The following is a 25427-nucleotide window of genomic DNA, read 5'->3' on the forward strand; positions in this document are numbered from 1 at the left end:
AATATCCCTGGATCCTAAGTATATTTGGGGAAGCTGGTTTCCCTTGGTTTATGGTTGAAAATTGTCTTTGTAAAGAATGAAATTGGGAAATGATCCAAAAAAAAAAAATGCAAAGATTGAAATCCATAAATACCAGTAGCTTAGCGTTAAAAAATACTAAGGGCTTCTAAACTAAACACTTTCGTTGTCCACACTAAAATATTTTATTTATCATTAATCAAATAAGTACAGTTGACCCTTGAATAACATGGGGGTTGGCTGCCAACCCCCATCATGCAGTGAAAATCTGAGTATAACTTTACAACTGGCGCTCCATATCCCCTGTGTCCTTGGTTCTGCATCTGTGGATCCAACCAACGGTGGATTGTGTAGTATAGTAGTGCATACTCAGATTTTTTTCAGTAATTGAAGTGGACCCTCAAGGTTCAAACCTGTATTGTTCAAGGGTCAACTACATACCCAAATGTTCTTTTCTTAGAATACTGTGTAATTATTAAGCATGAAAGGTGGCTGAGGTACAGACAAATCACCGGACTTGTGTTCACACCCTTAGCTAATGCCAGAGGTGGTTCCGTCTCAGTTTTCAGTTTTTGAGATCATGTACCCGGTACCCTCCTAGAAGAGGCAATAAGAACTCCAGCTAACGTTTCTGATTGTCTGGATTCTGAGATACCTGGCTCTTTGTGTGAGTTGAGCTAATTTAATTTTACCATATATATGTGTGTTTGTGTGTGTGTGCCCTTTTCTATTTCCTACTAGCAGGATAGAGAGATTTGTGTCTAGTTGCTACCCAATATGACAACTGTTTTCAGCACAAGGAAAAGAATTCATGTGATTTTATTTCTAGGTGGCTCCTTTAATTTTTTAAAAGCAGTCTACTTAGAACTGTTAATGTGGGATGATACTGTTCTTTTCCCTATCTCATGTAACACCTGATTTAGGTATGACAGCTCCCCAATCTGATGTTAAGGCACCCAGTGTGTCTAAGAGGGGCCAGAATTCTTTTTTTAAAATGTAGATTTGGATTGTGTCCAATGTTACAACTCTCACCCCACGCATCACAGTGAATCCTACCCAAAGAGACCTATGGATTTTTCTCTCTTAACTATGGGTCTCAGCCATTCTTTTCTTATAGGGAAATTCCCCAGTGAATGGTCACTTCATTTTGAGGCCACAATTAGCCAAATATTCCTCTTCCCTTCCCTAACACACTTTCCTTCCTTTTTATTCTAAAGAAGTAACTGAGTCTTACACCTTGAGTAGAGTATGGGAGCCATGAATAAAAGCGATTATGTAAGTACTTAGCACATACCTAACCTAACCCTTTCTTTATAATAAATCACACAGGTGAATTAACCATTGCTGAGTGCCTACCAGGAAGGTTAAGTTGTGCAGGACTGCAGAAATAAGTGATAGAGCTGGAATCTGAACCTCAGTCTCTGAATTCCAGGCTTTTATCCTTTTGGTCACAATGACTCTGCCTTTCCACCCTGGGCAAGTTTCATAAGCAATTAGAATATCACCAACCGAAGGATCACAATTTCAAATCCACCCAATTCCCATAACTATTGGGACACAACGCAAAAGAGGACCCCTCCCTCAAGTCATGCCCTTTGCAGTGTAACTTTGCTGCTCCTGCACCTCCTGCCTGAATCTTGACCTGGACTTATAACTTGCTTTGACCAATAGAACCTTTGATAATAGGTAGACATAAGTCTAGGCTTTAAGAAGCTTTGCATGCTTCTGCTGGTTCACTCTGAATAAGCTCTGGAGAGCCTGCTGGATAATGAGACAGGGCTGTTAGCCTTCATCACTACAGTCAACCAGCCAGCTGCCGCAGACACACTGAGTGAGCCCAGCCGAAATCAGCTGAGCCTGGCCAGAGCAGCAGAACTGCCCAGCTGACCTGAAGACTCATGAGGAAAAAAAAATGGGTATTATTTTAAAGGCATTAAATTTGGGGATGGTTTGTTATAGAGCAAGTACTACCTGATACAGCTATCAAACAAATTCACTTTGAGAAAGCAGAGAAAGTGAAACAAAGTTGCTCCTGAAAGATGGCTCCAACACGGAAAAGCTTGTTGAAATAGAATAAATTTAGATATCAACATGAACAATTAGGTATTTGAAAATCTACATCCAGAAAGTCAAGTCCTTTTAATTGTGAGATTTAATTCATTTTGAAGCATTAAAAAACTATATTCTTAAAGTCCCTCTTTGAAGAGGTAGAAACTTTATACTGTAATATGACTTTTAGAGAGTTAATATTCTCTTTAAGAAGAAGCTAAAGATACATAAAGAGATCAGATGACAGAAGCAATAACTTACTTATAAAACCGCAAAAGTTTGTCAAGACGTGAGAGGATTGCTCTTCTTCAGACAATTATCCTGATTTACCTTAACGGAGTTCCTAAGAGGTTCAAGTAGTGGAAGAGTGACTCAGAGTAGAGGAGTGTGGTGGGGAGGGAGGATGGAGTGGAGAAGAGCCAGAAGGGAAGCACTCTGCACTCATTTTAACAAAACATCCATCACATATGCATTTTTCAGTTCCTCTTCAAACTTACAGCCAAAAAATCTGATAATGGTACCAGAGGTGAAAGGCTCCATTATGTAACTATAATTACTTAGTTTGAAAGTTAAGGTCATAATGAAGCTAGTTTAAGAACTACCTTAATTAAAAACAGCTTATGAATAGCATGGTATGGCATAATGGACACAGTCCTCAAGCAGGAACCTCTGGCATTTAAGGAGCTGTCTAATCTTAGCCATGTCACTAAAATTAGCTAACAGTTCACAAGTGCTTTACAACTGCCAGACACTGTGCTATGGGGTTTATACCCATTATCTCATTGTGCCCATTTTAAAGGTGAGGGAACTGAGGGCTTACAGGGTTACAAACTTGCTCAAGGTCACACAACTGTTAAACAGTCATACCCAGAGAATTTGACTGCAGAGTCCTAATTCTTACCCACAGTACTGTCCTAACTGTACTTGGCCTTAGTTTCCGCATATGAAAAGTGAGGACTGGACAGAAAGACTGGCTTCCGCTGAAGTGAATGACAGGAGCACACTCCTTGGTGGTTTGTGTTTTAGGTAGTGATGGGGACTGGCACCCTTCCTGAACAAGGAATGCCCTTGGCGTACATGCCAACATCAACTACTCTGTCTATTCCTTTGCTGCTACACACAGATACAGAAACGGTGAAGCTAGTTTGGGAAACAGGTCTATCACCAACAAGCAGTCGCCCTCCCAGCAAAGGTCTGGCTGCCTTTGGGCTTTCTCTTCAGTGCCTGGCAGAATTGGCACTAAATGCTGAATGAATAGATAAATATTCCACAGCCTCTGCTGGAAAGAGCCTGAAATCGGACACCATTGTTTTAACATTTCCTACAAATATTTTAAATGTAACATCCATAAGACCATAAGCTTTACAAAGACAGAAACAACACTGGCCTTGCTCGCTGCTGTATCCTTTGCAACTTGACTTGTGCCTTGCATATAGTAACTGCTGAACACAAATGTTGTTACTGTTATTGCTGGTACTGGATTCTTACAGTTCCAAATTTGCCCTGAAAGGGGTAAAATATATGACTAAAGGTAAAACCACGTTATTTGCTCTTCTTCTCTGTGGTTCTTTGTTTAAAAAGCCAACCTAAATTGAGTATCTTAAGTGCTAAGTGCTGTAGCATTAGCTTTGCTTGTCTTAAAAGAATGGATCTAGTTGAAGAGATAAATAATAAATAAAGAAAACAGTATTAATCCAACAAATAGTTATTGGGCACCTACTATGTGCTGTATCACTGACTTAGGTATAAAAACCTGTATGGTTAGTAGCTGCCATTGGATACCATCAGATGAAGGAAGAGGCTGCTATGGGCTGGGCTACATAAAAGAAAGTGTACGAAGTTGAGTGGGCATCAAACTGGTCTAGAAGGTTACACAATGTTAAAAGCAGAGAGGATGAGGCTGAATTCCAGACTGCAGTAGTCCTCAGCTGCATCATATGGCACGCTGGTATGTTGTGATCAATTTTAGGACTTGTGGCAGGGAATCTGTTATTAATAATGATTTACGTATTTTCATTATAAAGTAAAAACACTGCCAGCTTAGAATGATTTGCTGTAACCCTTGTGAAAAGTAATTTGGAAATATCTGTCAAAAATGTAAATGTATATACCCTTGATTCAGCAACCCTACTTTGGGGGAATCTATGTTTAGAAACAAAGTTGCTATTTGTAAGGATACACAGAAAAGGGTGTCTATTGCAGCCTTGTTTGTAGTGGCAAAAATCATGAAACAACCTGAATGGAACATTGTACAACTAATTAAAAAGAATGGGATCTACATCTGTTTATCTGGAAGGATGTTCAGCGTGTACTGTTAGAAAAGCAGGCTTCAGAGAAACTGGTATATGATGATCCTATTCTTATTTAAAAACAAACAACCCAGAACGCTTTATATGTGCGTGTGTATGCTTATATGATTATACAGAAATGTGGAAGGGGAAACAGGAAAGGAAAGGAAGGAAGAAAGAGGAAAGGAGAGACAATGAGGAAAAGCTTATTACATTTTCTTGGTATAATTTTGCTGAAGGGAATGAACACATCATTTTTTTAAGTTTTGAAAAGGCATTTGTGAAAATAGTAATAAACAAAAACCATCTTTAGAAGAGCCAATTCACAGACTATCCTATGATCTCAGTTACACTCAGATGTGCTTTCCTGGATATGACAGATCAGGATACAGCTGCATGAATTGTGCATAACCCACGTTCTCCCAGGGTTCTGGAGTATCCACGTGGCTGCTATTTGGCGTATGGGTTGTGGTGGAAGGAAGATGGAGAACCACAATGCTGTAAGTAACAGAATCACAGACATTTTTTGATTAGGGGAATAACAGTGAAAGCAGTGTTGCAGTCAATTAGAACGAGGGTATGGCCAGTTTTTTTTTGTTTTTTGTTTTTCTGTTGTGCTGGCTTCTCCAGGAACAGAAACTTAACTCCCCCCTGGTTTCCTGCCTTTGTCTCTTACTCCTCACCCAGTGTCAGGGTCTTTGTGGTCTCACAAGCATGTTTCTTATTATCCACTTCAATATTTTCAACTAAATTTGAAAGACCGATTAAGATCTCAAACTCAGGGTTTCTTCCTTTCTTTCTGAATTTAAATAACTAAATTAAATCTAGTTGTGTTGTTGTTCCGTTTAGGATTTCACTTTGAGACTTCTGAGAACGTTTATACATTTTAAAGACTGGCTTCAACAACAGTGTCTCGTATTTACGATATTCTGTTCTCTCTCTTCTATCCTAGTTGACTTGACAGCATATACTACTCTCTCCCGCCCCAATTTAAAATTTTTGTCTCCTAATTCTCCAGCTATTCATTATCTTTTGTGGCTGCTCTCTTTGGATGCCTTCCAGAGCACTGTCCTTGGTCCTCCCCTCTTTTTTTCCTGAATACTAAAGCAGTTCATTCTTAAATGACCACATCTGATTTTCTGGCTTTAGCTAATACCTACTTACCTTACATTTTCTCTTTTCTGTGACTGTCTTTACCACATTAGGTTGAACTCTCCTACCACTCTTAGTGGAAGAGATAACTTATCTTACTAACTTTGAATTGCTGCTATATACCATAGATAGAAGAAGTCAAAACTATAGGTAGAATAAGTCAAATCTAAATAAGCTGAAGAACGATAATCTGGAAGTTCAAGGAAAAATAAGATACCTCCTCTCTTGGAGTATTCAGTCATTATACACACAGTTATCTGAAAAATGGGCAAATTGATTTCTTGCCTGACTTGTCTAGATAAATCAACACAAATGTACACATTAGATGTCTGCAAGCATAACCTCAATTCTTAAACAAGTGAAAAACATAAAGATGAAAGCTACAAAAGATTACTAGCTTAAGCAGGATAAATTTAAAAAAGCCAAACCTCAAACTCTTCGTTTCAAAGCTTTGGTTACCCTAATTTGTTCAATGGTAAATGTACCAGAGTTGTTGTAAGACACTGTGAAAGAGCAATTCATTTCAAAGTCTCAGAGCCAACTTAAAGGCTGACAACCATTAAAAAGAAAATTCTTTATGTACACTTTGTCTCTGGATACATAAGCGCTTATCCACCTTAAAACCTGTTTCCTATCTGGAGAAGATAACCTGGGCTACCATCTCTCTCAGTGATACTATCTGCTGATATTTCCTTTCTCTGGAAAGACAGGAGTGCAATCCATCCTTATACATCTTAGTTTATATGTCAAGTTTGTTTATTCATACATTCAACGTGTATTTATTGAGGTCTTACTATGTGCTAGACACTCTTCGACTTGCTGGGATATAGGAATAAGCAAGGCAGACAATATCACTGCTCTTATGGAACTCAGGTTTCAGCAGGTGAGCAGATAAGACACAAACAATTAGGTATATAATATTGAGGGGAAGGGAAGAGTATGTGAAAGATGCTACTATTTCAGATAAAGCAGTCAGAGAGGCCTCTCTTAGGAGCTGATGTTTAAGTGGAGACCTGAATAAAGTGAGAGAAAGAGCCATGTAGATATCCGGGAGGAGAATGTTCCCAGGCATAAAATGCATCAGGGGACCTAAAAAGAGGATTATGCTTCTTCCAGAGAGTTAGGAGATATTCTTAAGTGACTAGAAGAAAAGGAAAGTCTTACACCAAGGTGGTATAACCTGAGGTTATGCACTAAGCACGCAAATCATGTTTTCTCCTTGTCTTATATCATGTAATGTATAGGATGACAACACTGTACATATTAGTCTCCTGCTGGCTCATTCCCAACTATTCATTCCTCATCTAATCAGCTCATTCTTTCCATCTGTCTCAGACTCCTTGTTACCGCCTTTTTATCCCAAATAACTGAATCAACTCCTGTTTCCATGCATCCACACACTCTCCTCCTCTATGATGTTTCAGTTATGCCTTCTGGGGTAAGTGGACATTTCAAAAAGCAAAATGGATGTAGAAAGTTGTGGGGTGGGGTGCAGTGGGATGCAGGGTGGGACAAGTATGAAGACCTCGAGAAGATCTGTGAAGTCGCGGTTGGGGATATCTCTCTTCTTTATCTCTGGATGCCCAATGCCTAGGTCAGTAAGTGTTTGCTGCTGCCAGGGCAGTTGCAAGGACCTTTGAGATGTTGTAGTCAACCTCCCACTCCACCCATCTCAAGAATTCCCTTCCTAGGACAGGCCTTTGTGGCTCGTCCACCTATTAACACAGTGTAACTAGGCTGCTTATATATTTCCCAGTATTCATACAGAAGCACTTAGGCATTCGAAAAATCAGATTCAACCAGACACTGGAACTGGCATTTAGAACTTCCATGGATTTCTTAGTTCTAACTTTTTCTTCCGGCTTCTCTGTTTTCTCTTTCAAATAGTGTCTTTGGTACCCCCCAAAGCACCGCACAGTCTTGTTAAGTGATTATTATCTTGTTAAGTGATTATTATCTTGTTAAATGATTATTATCAATTAAAGGATCACTCATCCCTAATATATTGAATTAGAGATTATTTCACCTATTTTTCTTACCTTTCCTTTAGAAACATTTCTTCTTAGATTATATTCAAAACGTAGTACCCACTGACTGCACCGACACCAGCCCACTGTATGTGTCTAGTGATAAGAAACTGCCACTTAACGTGTTTCTGTACTCGGTTCTTTGTTATCTAAAGAGATTTATATCTTTGGTTTAATCCACTAAATTTTTCTGCAGTTTTTTTCAACCACTTTATCAAAAAGAAAAAAGTCAGTAAATAAAGTCAAGTGAGCTTCATAATTCTCCCAAATTTATGAACTTAGGATAAATTTTGGTATTCATTATAGTCAGAAGCTCTTTTTCTCACAGCTTTTCAAATTAAAGTTTCTTAATGACAAAGGATCTTTGCATACTTGATTTTACAAGAATACCAGACAGTAAAACAGAAAGGGGGGTATTCTGGCGTTTATTTAGAAAAAGATAACAATGTGATTGAAGTTATCAGTATGGCTATTAAGTTCAGATGGCATTGAAAAGCTAACAAAAACCCCAAACTGAAAAATATATCCATGTAAAAAAGCGATCTTGGCACTAGAAGGTTTTAAATATATTAGTCCTTATAAAACTGGGATCCATGACCCTTCAGGGATTATACATAGTAGACACTGAAAAAGTCTTAGTGCTTGATAAATAGGAAATACCTCCATAGGCACAGATGTCCCAATGTACTTAAGCCAGTGAGGGTCATGCTGGTTTGAGCTCAGTAGACGTTGCAGAGCTTTAAGAATTCCACGTTGAATTTTTATAGTACTTTTTAATTTTCAAAGTAAACCACCATGCATAAGACTCGCAAGCAAGAATGCTGGGTGCTCTCCCTATTTTCCAGAAGCTGAAACTGTGACAGGGAGCCGTAAGTGACTACACAAATGTATGCAAGACAGCAGAGAGGCATGATCCCATTTCTCCTTTATATTTTGTTTACAAATTCACTGATGACAAATAAAAATTACTGAAGATCCAAGAGGGATTTCTAACACAATATCAAATATTTCCCTTCAGATCACTATTAAGTATTCCTATGTTTTTCTTTTTTTCTTTAAATGTCTCAGATTTCCCCACCTATAAAATTAAGGTAAATAACAGCTGCCTTCAATACCGCAAAGTTAAGGACAGAATCAGTAACAATATAGAAACTAGAATTAAAAATCTTCATAGCATTGTTAAGAGGTTTAAATGAGATGAATGCATACAAAGTCCTTAGCATAGTGGTGCCACAAAATTAAAGATTTTTAATAATCTTTTTTCCTAAGATTTTTAAGGTTAAAAATATATAGGAAAGAATATGGACAATATAGTTAACTTCAAAGTAACTTTCATAGAATACCTGCCTCATCTGTATTATGTTTCAGATCTCTACAACTAGAGACTAGATGTTGAGAGAAGCCTGCTGAGGAGTTTAGACTATTGAGAATTAGGTATTCAAAGTGTGATACCACTAACTAATTCTGTGATCTTTCTCTAGACACTTTCTATAGGTCTCATCCTCATCTCAGAAATGAGAGTGTGGGGAGTAGATGAGCTCTCAACTCCCTTTAAGCTCTAATCTAAAATCATTGTACCAAACATAGAAAGCAAGCTTTGAGAACCCAAGAGCCCCACCTCTCTGGCTCTACCAACAACAGTGTTTACATATTATTTTCTATGTACCACCAACTACGTTATTTTAAATTATTATTTCATAAAAATACCAAATCTGGGTTCATTCTTGTCTTGTACTTCTTGATAATGTACAAAGACCCAGTTTTAGTATATCATTCCCTACCCCAGTTGCCTCCTTCACTAAAACAATAGGTTAAGAAGATTGCAGAATTTTAGAAACAGAAGTACACACACGTTTTGAAAATAATTCATATATAATTGTAAAGAAAATATTTTGACTCTAAAACACCTAATTACTCAAGGTCATAGATTTGTTCAGCTCAGTCTTAGAACTCAAGTCTTCTTCTTCCTTCTACTATTTCTACTATTGAATAACTAAATTAAATTGTTTGGAAGGGATTTGAAGATTAGGAAAAAAACCCACCAAACTTGCAATTTATATCATCTTAAAATTAAGAAAACCCTTATCCCCAATAATTACAAAAGCACAAAAACAGTAAAACAACAACAAAGTAAAAGTGTCCATAGCAAACCGGTAGAGCTTTACAGTTCAACATGTGACAATCATAAGGTCATAAGTCACTGCATTGCCCCAACCAGCATGAAATAATAAAGCATGTACTAAGTTAGATGTCATTTCACAATAGCTTTAAAAAATTGGCTATCAAATATACTTTCATAATAGCCACAGCTAAATATTAAGAATAATTATGAAATCAACTAGAATAAAGGTTAATTTTATTGTAAAAAGAAAAGTTAACATTTATTGCAACAAACTGTATGTCCTAAACACTGCATACTTAAGTTGAACTCTCAAATTGTTAAAAAAATTAAAATTCCATGTAAGATAACGTGCTGAACATTTACAACTAATCATATCATTAAACCTTTCTCTCCCCACAGATATTTTTGGAGCGCTAACAGCGTGAAAGAAAAAAATTCTAAAATAAGAGGCTTTCACTAAATTTGTTGTATTATAGATAGTTTTAATCTCGCTGAAACTTGCTCAAAAGAAAAAAAGTTTTAAAACATTCAAAATTAATATTTGAGTTACTCTGGAAAAGTATGTTTAAGCATGCAGCTCTACTAAGATAAGTCATTAATATTTAAACTGGCCCAGAGATAAAATTAGGTGATGACACATTTCCATTCAAAATAATTGACTTTAAGGACCATATTGCAATATAAATAGTTTAAATGACCATCTGGCAACTGCAGAATCCCATAATTTATTATATATATGTAACATAAATAAGAACTTATTTCTTTAACATTCCAGCAGAAAAATATGCAACCCACGGAAATATATTACTAGAGAAGAGGGTTGTACTCCATAGTCAGATGACAGTGTATGTCAAAGTGCACTAGGAAATATAAAGTGGTTTTATCAACATAACACATCATCCTTGTTTCAACTACATGCCAGTAATTAGATTGTTATTGATTAAATAGCAGCCTATAAAAATGGGGGAAATATGAACTTGATCTTAGCTGAAATAATCTAAAAGGAATTAAAATCTCCATTCCATCTTTTTTTTTTTTTTTGGTAATAAAGTATAGCAAAAGACAACAATGTAATCCTATAAACATCAGGGTTATATTGCCACAATTAGCTTTAGATTTTTACCTCAGATAAAAGAAACTAAATTGTAATCCTGAAACACAGCCCTAAATTTTTCTTTTTTTAGTCCTCTGACTTCATGACAGCTGATCCAAATTGTTGGTTTTCGGAATTGCTCTTGATGTTTCTAAACTTATCTTCCACCTTTCCACATCTCCACCGCCCCTCCCTCTCTTGCCTGCCTTCCCCCAATACCCTTTAATTCACAAACTCCACTGGAAACCCGTATTCAAGGGACATTTGTGACGGTAGTGAGGAATAAAAAGGCAACCTGTCATAATTAGGTGTCTGGGGGTTGAAATCACTCTCTACAACTAATTTTTGAACCACTATAAAATTGCTTACTTTCTAAACTATAACTTACTGGGTAAAATCAATACAAAAATTACCATTAAAACTCACACTCTAATCTAGGCTAACATAAAAATGATCATGCACAATTCAAAGAGAGAGGAACACTTAACAGATCTTTTCTCTTTTTTTTTCCCCCCTAAATGGAAGTTCCCCATAAGAATATTTTTATTTACTTGAAAATACAAAACACGAGTAGAACAAGCCAGAAGGAAATGAGAGCAGCTGGCTCTCTGAAGTTACAGAAGTAAAGAGAGCATGGGCTTCGAAACACTTCTGTAGAGGTCAGTAAGTAGTTGATTTTTTTCAGTTATAGTTTAATTCAACAAAATATTTCTTGAAAATTCTTTTGCAATACGATTTACCAATATACATTTTCCTTGACTCAGAAATATGGAAGCAAGTGCCCATTACTTTGGCAAATACCTGTAAAAACGGCATTACACAATTACCAGGATATCCTCAGAAGGTAAATGCTATTAGGCACAAACCTATTTTGTCTATTTAATTTGCTCAGATAAACAGCAGTACATAATGAGAACTTATTGCTCAGTAAAATTAGGTGTGATCTTAAAAGTAAGAAAAAGTGGGTTTTAAGAAATATGTCCCAGGCTTATTTTAAACCCAACGTAAATTAAGATTTCCTAACAACTAGCCTATTTCAATCACCTGCAGGCCAGTGTGGATTAAGACTTATAATCAACCAATTAATACAGATGTTCTTTCACATTAGTCACTCATACTAAAATAAACCCTTTTGAGTCAATCTCTCCTTCACTAAAATCTCAAAAAGCCCCTAAAGTGATCTCTACACACATATGAATTTTACTACTATTACAATTTGCATTTAAGCTACATTTATGGAAGGTATGTTTCAGAATAGGTCTTTCATAAAATTTATAAACAGTCAACATAATGTTGAAAGTGGTCAGATTAACTAAAATATCTGTAACATCAATAGATAAAACCAAAACAGCATTATAATACAAATTATTTTATCAGTTATAAAAATATAATGGAATAGCCAAAGAAACATCACAAGAAGTAATTTCAATAAAATCTGACCACACGCTAATCACACATTTCTATACTGGAGTCATTCCACACTAAATTGACACACCTGAATACACAATGTGTTTTACCTTGTGTTTTTTTTTTTTTCTTTTACTAATAATATAGCCATAAAGAAGTAGAGGGTTTTAAGAAAAGGAAAAGATTATCATAAAGCTAAAAATACACAAAGAGCCAAAAGCAAATCTCCTTTAACATTCAGAAATCGTTTTATGAGTGAATATCAGAAACATTAAGGTTAAAAAAGACACTGATTGAAACACTCACTGCCAGAACCTCTGGAAGGAGAGGAAAAAGGAAGTAAAGAAAGTATCCATTAAAAAGGGGGAAAATCAATAAAAATCTCTTCTTTATGCCTCCCTTCTCTGAGAAAACATTCAACATGATGTTAATAAGAAAAATGAAAAAGGGACAGAATTTGCTTCACTCATCCTGTGCTTGTACAGGTCTTCATTTGCATTATGTTAATAAAATTAGACACAGGTGCAATTAATAATGAGATGTTAAAATCTACATAAATTTTCATAGCTTCATTAAATGGCAACCAACAGAGCCCTAAACTCCACCTAAGACTGAATTTACAAATTCATTTTGTGTCATTCTTTCTCTCCAATAATCATACCCTTCAGAAAACGATCAACTTTTTAATACTAAAGTTTCAACATAATCCCAATAAAAGCTCTAATTCCACCTGAAACCATTTACTTCTTTGCCTCTTTTCAGCAGTTTCACCATTAATGCTCAAGTAAAACAATGCTGAAAATCAAATCATGCAGAAATCTGCCTTCATCAATGTTACACGTTTATGCTAAATTTACTGAATTTCAGAATTTAAAAAGCATATTAAGGTAGAATGGCTAGTTCGTTTTACTTAAAGAATGTATTTGAGTATCAATGAGGTTTCTCTTGTTTTACTATCAACGAACTTAAACCTTAAAAAAAAAAACTTTACTATGCTCAATCATGACACTCATAATTTTACAATTTAACATAATAACTGGATGTTGTGCTATGTTGACACATCAGAAGGAATTGCCTTCCCTCCCAAAACAGAGTGTAAAGTGACTTTTTTCAAGCATACTAAGAAAAAGCAATTTTAGGTGACATCTTAAAAAGTCAAATTACAATTTTTGCTTTAAAAAACTTAAATAGAAGGCAAGTTATTAGTGGATTTAATATTTCTATATCTAAATTCAGAAAGTCAGTATTCAGTATAGTTGTCTCAACATGTTGATATACCTGCTGATTACTCAGGGTCACTGGCCTTAATGTTTGGCTGGAACCAAAGTAACATATAGAGAAGAGAAAGCAACCAATTTTAGTTATATCAAGGCTATTGTTTGGAAACAACAGGCTAATTCAATGATGGTAAAAAAGAAACATTGTTTCAATTTATTTGGAAGAAGCTTTGTTCTGGGTAATCACAGTTCCCAATGTTAATCCCATAAGGTACAAAATTTTCAAACTTTCTCAAACTATCCTGTAAAGATATTATACCTTTTCATTAGGACACAAACTACTGATTATAATTCCAAATCACACATTGGCATAAAATAATCATTTCACTGGATATTAAAGAATCTTGAAAGAGCCACATCATCATTGCTTTGTCTACTATCATATGGCTGTTATGAGGCTGACACACTTTAAATGTTATAAACTACTAGAAAAAGTACTAAAATGATCTTTAATGATTTAAGGATAACTATATTCATCTAAGACTTACTCTCCAGATCCTAGATTCTATAGGGCTTAATGAAAGTTCATTGTGAATGGAAAATGATAAGTTCTTGTTCCATGCCTTTTTTGTAGTAAGGAAAATGATAACATTACCATGCTGATTATCAGAACAAAAAGCATTAATAATCACCAAGCTTTTCCTAAGATATATGATTTTTCTTTGTACGATTCCATGTTTTATAAATCAATGTAAGTTTCCTACAGAAAGCTTAGTCAAACCAACTGTACTTACTCTTTCAAGACAAACAAGCACATTCAATCATCAATTCCACTGCCAAAAATTTGAGATTGAAAAATTTAAAACACAGCATGTCTTTTAACGTTTAAACACAACAGCTTATGCGATAACATCTCAAATCTCCTTACTGAAAACATTTTAAACCTTCAATTCAGAATGATAGCAATAAAAAGCTGAAGTGTTCTTCTAAGTAAAAGATAATTATTATTTTAATAATAGATTAGTAGGTAGTTTACGTTAAGACACACAAGAACCCAGGATTTTTTTTTCTTTTGATAAGAAACATCTAAGCCTTTTAAAGGAACAGAACATAGCCTAAATCTAAGTCTAAATTTTTTCCCCAACAAGCAAAGCTTCCTACTTAAAGAGGAAAGAAAATAGACACCTCAGTATTAGAATATACCTTTAACAGAAAAAGCATTTTTAAAAAGAGTTTTAAATAAAATCTTCAATGACTAGTTAATGTGAACACGAATATTTAAGAACTTACAGTACTTACATACAAAGAAATCACTGTGTCTACTATGCCCTTCCTCCTCCCTCAAAAAAACCCACTGATTAATCAATCAATCTTGTGTCTCTACAATTACATTTTTATATTTTCCTTCACACCTAAAATGTGATATACATTTATCTGAACTGGGGGTGGGGGTGCAGGATAGAGAACTTAACTCCTAGGAAGATACACCTACATTTAGAACTTTCTCCTGGTAATTACATTTTAACAGACCTTTTTGAGGTCAAATGGAAATGTCAATATACTTAAAAATGATGCAGAAAAAAGGAGACAGAGAAACAAATCAAACATAGCTGAGACTGAAGCTCAACAATGTTGGCCATCAGCTATCTACTTGAGAACTTGTAAGAACATTTGAAAGTAAAATCAAGCAACGTGTTGCCACCAATTCCTTTCTTAAAGAGACCAATCAGCAGACACAACTTATCTGCTTTAGGTCAGGAACGCTGTGGGCAAGTCCCACGTCTAACACTCTCGTCAGGTACACTGCGCACTGACTGCATTGCTTTAGCAATCTCAGAACTCAGATTCTTCAAGGTTCAGTTTGAAGAAAAGGGTTCATTGTTAGTACTTCTAATTTTTAACCCTTTAATCTCCTCAGGCTAACACTTCACAAATGTACAAATACAGCACAACGTTTGATTACGTGAAGTATTACGGGTGTTTTTCATCGTAGTGTAAGAGCATATTCTAAAACAGCTTTAAAAATATGCACAATAAATATATATTTCTAAACACTATAACCCCTTGAATTTACATATTTTTTACTAAAGACACCTGTAAATGAGCAGTATTCTTTAAAATTTTTACATAAAAATTTCAATTACTGGCCAATGGGATACTAAATACCATTATTTCAGGGGGGAAAAAAAATACTGGGAAGGGTTTTGTACAGACCAATCACTTAGGTTTTCTACCATGCCTACTTTCAAGAGCCCGCTTAAACTTATTCACATGAAAAAGCACTTGAATTGTTGTCGAACACATTCAAATAAATGAATACTTAAATCTATCAATTGATCTTAAATGTACCATTCTCAAGAAACAGAAAGCATTAATCTTACCTTGAATAGCCATTAGAAAAAACCGATCGACCGGAGAAGTTCAAAGTCCCTAAGGAAGTCAAGTTATCATCTCCAGATCCCTGGCATCTATTCCAATTTTCTGAACCAACAGGAATTGGTGGAATGACATTAAAAATAGGTTTCTGATCCTGCTGTTGAGAAAGGGATGCTGTATTCATGTCATAGTGGTACATCTGTCCCCCAGAGGTACTCACACCATGAACAGAAATGGCAGACATTTTATTACCAATTATATTTGCTCCAGAAAAGCTGGCCTGACAATAAACTGGGCCCAGTTTCTCCTGCTTAATTACTCCAGGGGTGCAGAGTTCAATAAAATCTTCTTTTTCTGTTTTCACTTGGGGCAGTGGCACACTGTTAGGGCTTGATAAGATCCGATCTCCATTATCCTTAATTTTAGGTTTAGTGTCCGGTAAGACAAGAGGCTTACAGTCCTCTTTTGAGTTTCCTTCCAGAAGGAATGGATCATCCTCTCCTGCCAAAGGAGAAAGCAAACAGTTTTCATCTATCAAGAGGTCTGAGCTCCAAGGGCTCTCACTTGTCTCTTTACCTGGGGACCCAGAAGAAAACTCCAAATCCTGGAGTTTTTTCCTCCATATGTCAAAGGTGCTTTGGTCTGTGGTGTACAACTTCACGTTACCCCCATTAGTGCCAGTCTGGCCCTTCAAATTGTGCTGTTCTGAAGATACATCAGAGTGAGTTTTTGGAAACTCCTTCTCTGTGGGGGCAGCAGAGGCAGCAGCTGATGCTGAATTCTTGGGGTTCTCTGGAACACTGGTCGACCTATTGAGGTTTGCGATGCTTTCTTCCAGAAGCCGAAAGTCTGTTTCCCCAGAGGAAAGGCTCATTTGGCCCTGCTGTGGGAATCCCAGGTCACTTCCCATTACTTTTGTCTCTGTCTCTCCCATATACAGTCCCATTGAGAGTGAAACTGCCTTGGACAGATCTGGCTGCTGCGCATTGCTTCCGGAGCCTTTTGGAAAATCAACCAAAAGTCTTTGCTGCTTGGAGTCAGCCTGAGAAGCAGCAGCCAGTGAGGGTGAAGATGCAGAAACCTTCACAGTAGCTCCTCCCCTTAGGGTTTTATAGAAGTCCATCACATTTCCCCTCTCTCGACTAAGCACACTGCTGGGGATTTCTTCTCTACTGGGGGGGCTTAATGATTCCTTGGGGTCCATCAGTGAATATCAGCTACAAAAAAAAGAGAGGGGGACATAATAAGCTATAAAATCACATTATCTCTGTGATCCGATTAGTAAGAGCCTGTTAAATGAACCTTTTAGTTAATTCCGAATCTAATTCCTTGTTATCAGAAGAGTAGATTCTGACTTCCGTAAAATAAAAGCCATGTCTCCTGCTCGCATTCAGTGTGCCACATTTAAAAGTACAATGCAGTCCATTTGCACAGCTGAGAACAAAACTGTATCAAACTAAGCTTGGCTATTCATCCTGCCACTCACAAATTGGTAACTTTGTTAATCACGGACATTATAATTCATTACATCTGTTTATTCTGAAGGTTCAAGTTGATGTCAAAGTATTTAGTTAAAAAAAAGGAAGTATGATCATTGAAATTCCTACCTCTTTTCAACCAGTCAAGGTTGTTGGCTTTTCTGAGAACTAATAAACATAAAATCTGATAAACACTATGCTAGAATTCTCTATCTCTAATTACTCCCAATTCCTCTCCTACCGGCTGGTCACACATCCAAACCTTTTAGTACAACCTACTGGTGAACCATGCATTTTACTTGGAAGATAAACAATGATGGTCTGCTCATCTTCCAATAGGGTAGGAAAAGGCTCCTATTTTTAACCGATATTTCTTACTGAATGTGCCTAATAGTGCCTGCTTTCAAATTTTGGACATATGAAATGAAACACACTGTATACAAGCTAACTAAAATTTAGATTTAAAAAGGAATGTGTAGTAGCTTCTCATTACAATATTTTAAATACGGTATAAGAAATATAGCTCTCTCAAACCCTTACAACACAATAAAATCTAGATGAAGCTACATTTTCTTTTAAAACTACTTAAGACCCTCAGTATGAAATACTATTATGTCTCTAAATTAAGATTTTCCTTTCCATATATCGAAGTATTGAAAAACAAAGGGAAAAATAACCACCCCAGAACTGTAAAATCACATTCATATAAATCCAAGTAAAATAATACAATGCTCAGAATAATTCTCCCTGCATTCTAAACCTTCACCTATCCTAATTCTGAGCCTACTCTCAAGAGGGTTAGGTTGCTAGAAGATTGTTGACAATCAAGATGGTTTAAGAGGCGGGCAGAGACTTTGATAAGCATATTTGCGACAGTATAGTCAAATCCTGTCCAATGAAAGGAAAGTTTTCCCGTATAGAGACTTTAAGAAGCATAAACTTCACTGGCCCTCGCTAAAAGTGGAGCGTGATGAAGGTAGACAGAGAGGTGGGGACGTGCCACTACAAATCTTGAGGTTGAGGGTAAACTGCTTATCTCCCCGCCCCTCCGCCCTGTTTAGCTGATAACGATCTCTAAACACAAGGTATCAAATGGAGCCTAATGAATTTCCACGCCACTTTGACAGCTGCCTTCAAACTCGAAACCAAAACAATACTTCATAAAACGAAACGATCCCTCAAACGATTTTATCCCCCCGTTTAAATTGCAAATAACCCTGTCACAGTAATTGCCTTAATGAACCATGCCAAGGGGTCTTAAGCAGCATTACAAGGCTGCAATTACCAAGTCTGCAACCTCAAAACGTCCGACTAGCGCTTGTCAAAAATCGCACCACGAAACTATTATGGTTCGGGAGGGTCTTCTTCTAAAAGGGGCCACTTCAAAACGTCAGGAGCGAAGTGATGCCAAGCGCTAAAGAACAAACCCTCGCGGGGCGGGGGGGGGGGGTAGAGAAAAGCGCGAGGTTAAAAAAGAAATATGTCCAGACCTGTTGAGTTCTTTCTCCGACACGCCCACTTCTACCAGATAACACCAGCCCTGGCCGAAGTCTCCGAGTAGCAGTCTGTCAGCCCCCTGCGTGTGTACACGCGCGCACACACACACACTCACACACACCCCTGCGCGCCCGCCAGAAAGGAGACGCACTGGAGCCTCGACACAAACCCTGCTCGCGCTCGGGCGCTCTAGGGTGGAGCGGACAGAGTCGGGCGAGCAGGATTCAGACGCGGCTCAGCGTTCACCAAAAAAATGGGTGTCTGGGAGGCCCCCTGGGAGGGAAAAGAAAAGGGACTTGAGGAAGAAGGAAAAAAAAAAAAAGAGAGAGAGACCAGGATTCCTCACCAGCGAACGAGAGCCTGGAAACCCGGACGGCTCGACGAGGCTCCACTCGCAGAGAGCTCGGGTTCCTCCCCCTCGGCCAGGGGACGGCGGTCCAGGGAGAGGAAGAGGCCAGCGCTGTCACCCGCGCGCTGCCCTGTCGTCACCGTCCCCCGGCCCTCGCCAGCCCCCACCCCCACTACCCGAAGCTAATAAAACTTTGCAGGCTCCCGCGGCGCCCCCGAGCCGGCCTCCCGGCCCCGGCCCGCACCTCGGGGCGCGAGCGCCCGTGGGGGCCCAGCCCCCGGCCCTCCCCTCCCCTTACCTCTGCCGGCGGCGCCACTCACCCCACACCGTCCGCCGCTCCCACCGCAGCCGAGATAAACAACTTAGCGTGTGAAAGCAGGAGGAGCGGGAGCGAGAGATTTTTTTTCTCTCTAAAAAAAGGAAGTAAACAGCCGCCCCCTTCTCCATGGGGGGAGGGGAGAGCCCCTATTTGAGAAAGTCTCCCATTTCCCGGCTGACAACCCAGCTCCCCGCCCCGCGCCCGTCTTCGCGGGCCGGGGCTCTCGGGCGCGCGTCCTCCGTGCCGGCGCCCCGCCGCTCCCGCCGCTCCGGCTGCTGCGTCTCTTTCCACCCACTAGAATCCGTCCCCGACGGGCGGGCGGTGACTGGGGCTCCCGTCACAGACTCGAGCTCGCAAAATGGAGGAGGAGGAGGACGAGGAGGAGGAGGGGAGGCAGCGCGGCCAAGCGAAAGGGCCGCCCGGCCGCTGCAGACGAGCGGGACCGAGCTGGGGGCGGGCGGAGGCGGCGCCGCGGCGCGCACACACTCGCACACACACGCGCTCCCACCCCACCCCCGGCCGCTCCCCGCCCGAGGGGCCGCGCGGCGGCGCGGGGAACGGTGCAACCTGTTGGCGACGCTAGGCAACTGCAGGGGCGGCCGCGGCCCCCGCCCCCACGCCCTCCGCGCGTGCCCCGGCACCCCGGCCGCGACGGCGCCTGCCCGCCCGCGGCCCCCCGGCGCGGCCCCCGCCGAGGCTGCTTCCTGGGCGCCCGAGGCTTCTCCTCGACCCCCACCCCTCACCCCCCAGGAGAAAGGAGAGGAGGCGGCGGCGGGGGCCGACCTGGTCTTTCTGGGGCGGGCTTCGGAGGGAAGCCGAGTTTCTCTAGTTTCTCTTCTCGCTGCTCCTTCCCGCCCCAGCCCAGCTCTGCGACTCCCGACCCAGTCCGGAGCTCGCCCGGTCCCTCGGCAGCAACCGTCAGCGCCCCTGCGGGTGACAGCGGGCTGGCTGGGGGAGCCGGGGCGCGGCCCGCAGCAGAGCCGCGAGGGTGGTCCGCGCCGCCGCCCCCGGGCCGAGTTGAGCGAAGTGTGTCACTTCGCACGAGGCTACAGGGTTGCAGGGAAACGGTGCAGCGGCGTCTCGGCCCCTCGTAGGGCCGGACGGCCAGACACGCCCTCTGGGGAGGCTTCAGGGAGGGGAGGGCAGGGAAGGGGGTCGGCGCATACATACTCTGGGCCGGGGGGGAGTCGCGTGCCGGCGGTCCCCCACCCCCGCATCGTCTGGGCGGCCCTGTCTGCAGCCGCCGCCGCGTGCTCGCACCGGGAGAGAAGTTGCAAAGCAGAACCCACCCTCCCCTGCGCCCCGACTGTCCCCCACCCTCTTCTCCGAGCCTGCGAGGCGGCAGCGGCGGCGGCAGAAGGAGGCACCGCCTGCCAAGTTCAACCCCCATCTCTCCCTCCCTCCTAGCGCGCTCACACTTGAAGGAAGTTGCACGCCAAATGCAAAACCTCCAGCGAACTGGATTTCTTTGCATTTTTAAATTTTTATTTTTAAGGAAAGCGGGAGGTGGCAGGCTTAAAAGCAAGTTGCAAGCGAAACAGTAAGTTGCTTGCACAGTACGCCCTCCTTCCCCCACCCCAACTCCTGACCTCTCCTTCCACCCCCTTCGGGGCCCACGTCCAAGTTTCCCGCGGAGGCCCCTCCCCCGAATCTTGACATTTGCTGCACTCGCCTCAATGCGTCGCCCACCCTTTCGTGTTCGTGGGACCCCCATCCCTCCAAATAAAAGAACACACGCAGCTTTAAAATGTCAGCATTAAACTCCTTCCAGCTCTTCCCGTTACGCGCCTCCCCCTCTGTCCGAGGGAAACACGTGGCCTGTCCCCAACGAAAGGGGAGTGGGGCGAGAGGAGTGCGCGCCGGTGGCCCCCGCCCCAGCCCCCTTCCCCAGCTCGCCGCGTCTGGAGGGCTTGGGCGACGCCGGGATCGAGCCGCCTACCTTGGGCGGCACATATTATGATTTGTGTGACTCGGAGAAAGGTTGTGCTGTGTTGCTTTAGGGGTTGGGAGGGTAACTTTTGCGACCCCACAGGTGACAGCGCTTGCCAGCTGCAGCCGGGGTCGGAGGCTGCCGCAGATCCACCTAGCTCTGCCCGGGCGCCCGGCCGCGCTCAGACTGGCGGCGGCTGCTCTGCCCTGACATCTTGCAGAGGATTTGGGGGGAGTGCGTGCCGGAAGCCGCCTGCCGCCATCTTGGTAAAGGCAGCTGACACCGCCCGGCCGCGCGTCCACCATCTTGGCCAAGGTTCTGTCTAGCGGGCAGCCTAGGTTGCCCTCTCTCGGTTCTGGGGGTGTAGGCGCTGCCCCGTGTGTCGTTCGAGATGACGGGAGAGAACTAGGCTATTAGCGAGCCGCCCGCCCGGAGGCGATCTGCGCGGGCCGCCTCCAGATGATGCCAGGGCCGCCATCTTGGCAAAGGAATATACGCTCACAGCCTCGGAAGAGAGAAGGGAACCAAGACCTTTGCCAACCCTCAGCCAACCCTGGCTGCTAGAACCCTCAGCCAGGAGAATTTTTATGAAGAAAGCCGAGCAACCCAGTTGTTAACAAAACCCCTCTGGATACAGACGAGATGATTCCTCTTTTCTTTCCCTTGGTTCAAGTCAACTGGAGGGAGGCCCCTGTCTTGGGTGCTCATAGTGGATAGTAAATGAGAATTGACTCGAGAACGCTACTTAGCCTACCTGCCAGGTGTCCTGCCTTCTGAGTCTCAAATATTAGAATCAGATGGCTTTGCTGCATTGGGTCCCCAAACAACCAACAGCTTCATGAAAAAAAAATCAAGACTCAAACCTACAATACAAAATGTTACGCATGTTTTAAAAATGAGTTAAATAACGTACTGAAATGATCATCCTTGTACATCTGCTTAGAATAGTAGGAACTATTTATATATGTAGTATATTATATATAATAATTTGTACATATATATATGTAAAGGGACCATAACAGATACCTAATCAAGTACCTCTTCCCATACCATAAACCTATTGCATAGTTGAATCTGTGCTCTAAAAAAAATCCACCTCATCTCTCTTACCTGTTCACATTGTAGGTGGTGGATACCCTGCTTTTAAACAACATCTGCTTTTATAAGAGTTCCCAATTAACTTTCTCCCCACTCATTTTTTCCTGCAGGTCCAGTGGATAACTTTAAAATGGGAGAGGACACATCATTTCAAATTAAAAATCACCCTTGAAAACACTTTCAGTGGAGCAAAAGTGTGGAATTTTCCTGATTTTTTCTTTTCAGTGGTCTAAATATGCCTGTTAATTTTTTAATTTGATAGAAAAAACTCTCATTCTTTAGTCTTGCATGCTCATTTGAAAGCATGCACAAACTGTAGATTAGCCCAGTGTTTGCTTTTCAGAGTTAGAATTGTGCTTTATGGCTAACATTTATTGATTAACCCAACAGACACATACACACACGTCTGCTGTCCACTTCTGCTGACAATAGCTGAATGGATAGGTATTACTCTAATTTTTCAACATGAGGAAACTGAGGCTTACAGAGCTTGAGGTGTATCCAAGACCACACAGCTAAGCGTGGAGGATAGAAATAGACAATATTAACGAGATTTTTCTTCACTGATCTTGTAACTTCCATGAAAGAGTATGTAAATTCCATGATAGGCTTGCAATAAGTGTGTATGGAATTTAGTTCAAGAAATGAAATCCAGTGTACCAGAAAAGACATGAGATTAAGCATGTAATAACAACAGCAATTCTAACAGTAGTTAATATTTATTGAACTTCTACTATCTGCCAGGCACCATTGAAAGTGTTTTATATATACTATCTTAAATCTGTAGATATGAAAATTACTAATCTGTAACCCTGGGAAGTTATAATTACTACAGAAGAAGAAATAGGATGAATCCCCATCTGAGGGGGAATATATTTGATTGTCTCAGAAGCAAAGGTGAGAATGAAGGTAATATATCCAAACTCAATCAAGGCAAGAACCTTTTCTGTCTTGTTCATTGCTATATGTCCCACTCCTACAACAGAGACCAGTACGTAGTTATAATAAAACATTCAGTCAACTAGTCATAATATCACTTTTACTGAATTGTTGTGGAGGCCAAATGAGTTAATGAAATGTGTACAGGTAGTACTCAAGATCCTCATTTTAACTGTCTTACGTTTAAACACCCGAGTACTCCTTCCTAAAACAAACAAACAAAGACCTATTACTGTTTGTTCCTATACTGTCCTGTACTTTGGTAGCACATTACAGTGATAGCTTGTTATTTCTGGATTCATTTGTTAAATTTCTGTGTCCTCCACTAGAATATAAAAGCCCTGTGGTGGCAGAGCCTGTGTCTGTCTTTTTCATCGCTATATCACTAGTGCATAGTAGGTGCCCAGTGGATATCTGTTAAATGATGAGTGAATGAAGGAAGGAAGGAAGGAATGGAAAGGGTTTGAGACTGTGTCCTAAGGTCAATGAAACCTTAAACCTGAATGGTAACAAACCACTTTTTACATTTATATAGCAGTTGATATATTATCCAAGTGAGTTCTCCCATTTTGTTCATCTCTTGTATCATTTCTATTAAAATAATCCAGGCCTCACTGCCAGATTACTCCTCCAAATCAATGAAATCCTGTCATGCTCCTGCTCAAGTATCTACAGTAAATCCCTATGCCAGTGTACACAGATCTCAACTCCCATTCTGGTATGTACTTAAGACCACCGTTTTCACTTGTCCCTTCATAGAGGGCAAAACCTTCTCACTGATGGGATTGGACTGGTATTTAATTCAATTAAAAAGTCAGTTAAAAAATAAAAAGTTGGGCTGCCCTGTTGGCGCAGTGGTTGAGAGTCTGCCTGCCGATGCAGGGGACACGGGTTCGTGTCCCGGTCCAGGAAGATCCCACATGCCGCGTAGCGGCTGGGCCCGTGATCCATGGCCGCTGACCCTGCGCGTCCGGAGCCTGTGCTCCGCAACAGCAGAGGCCACATCAGTGAGAGGCCCGCGTACCGAAAAAAAAAAAAAAGTTAAAGCAAGGGAATCGTAAAAAAAAAATTATACTTGGAAATTTTAAGCTTTAAAACCTACAACCTGTGATTGAACATTTATTTTCTAATCCTCTGATGAAGGTCTAAAGCTTTGGGGAGCCCACTGACTGGCGTTCCATGTTTTCATTCATGTATAAACTGTACCCACATGGCATCAGTACAGCATAGCTGTTAAGAGCCAGACTGGCTGGCTGGCCTCCACCACCTCTATGAAGAATGTAATAACCTTGGGCAACCTAACTCTCTGTGCCTCAGTTTCCATCATCTATAAAATGGGGATGATAATAGTATTAATTCAAGTTATTATAAACAGTAAACAAGTTCGATATATGTGAAGTGCTTAGACTAATTCCTGGGGTATATTAAGTGTTCAATCGTCATTAGCAATTATTATTAATATGTAGTATTACGATTTCCCCAGTTTTCTTTAAAGAGCAACAAATTAAAATACTTACAAAATGAGTGTAGATTTCTAAATTTTTATGGTTCATCCCCCCTGCCCTTGCCACAGTCTTTTAAAGTAGTCTTACATCCACCTAGTTTGACAGCAGTTATTTATAGGGCATTTTTCCATTTAGATTTTATAGAACAACAACAATTTCTTCTATTACTCATATTTCATCATTTTACTTAATATTTAATTAAATCGAGTAATTACAAGAACGACACAAATGGAATAAACATATTTTTTGGGGAAAAAAACTCCCAAAACACCAGGAAGTGTTGGTAAGCACAGAGCATAACTGGTAGGAACAGCAATGTGTGGAGTACAGGAAGTAATCTCAGCCCCAGTGTTCAGCCTGCCCTGCATCAATCAGTATGTTTTCCAGGGAGAACGGAAAACCTGGATTACTTGAGATGAATGCATTCAGTAGTTTCAGTTAAGAGACAGCCTGATGAAGAAAGAGCACAGCGTATACCACATTCATTCCCACCTTTACTGTTGTTTATCACACATGGTTCCTTTGACATAAGGAGACCTTGTAACTTATTTTCCTATAGCCCA

At 40.5% G+C, this 25427-nt stretch overlaps 1 protein-coding gene across 9 annotated transcripts in view; it reads right to left on the bottom strand.

Annotated features, from left to right (window-relative positions):
* Positions 1 to 25427, bottom strand: part of NR3C1 (nuclear receptor subfamily 3 group C member 1) — a 669693-nt gene that overhangs the window by 109058 nt on the left and 535208 nt on the right. For 3 of the 9 annotated variants that reach the window (XM_030841100.2, XM_060296395.1, XM_060296388.1), the window contains exons 1-2: positions 19372 to 19850; positions 15755 to 16966 (exon numbers count right to left, since the gene is read on the bottom strand). In XM_030841100.2, the coding sequence (XP_030696960.2) occupies positions 15755 to 16953 (1199 nt within the window). In that variant the 5' untranslated portion in view covers positions 16954 to 16966; positions 19372 to 19850. Of the gene's footprint in view, positions 1 to 15754; positions 16967 to 18717; positions 18840 to 19070; positions 19194 to 19371; positions 19851 to 20175; positions 20408 to 20562; positions 20582 to 25427 lie in introns of those variants that run through there. The other 6 variants (XM_060296389.1, XM_060296390.2, XM_060296394.1 and 3 more) reach the window with 5 other exon arrangements.

Source organism: Globicephala melas, chromosome 3 (genome assembly GCF_963455315.2).
Source record: "Globicephala melas chromosome 3, mGloMel1.2, whole genome shotgun sequence".
Classification (NCBI taxonomy): Eukaryota; Metazoa; Chordata; class Mammalia; order Artiodactyla; family Delphinidae; genus Globicephala; species Globicephala melas.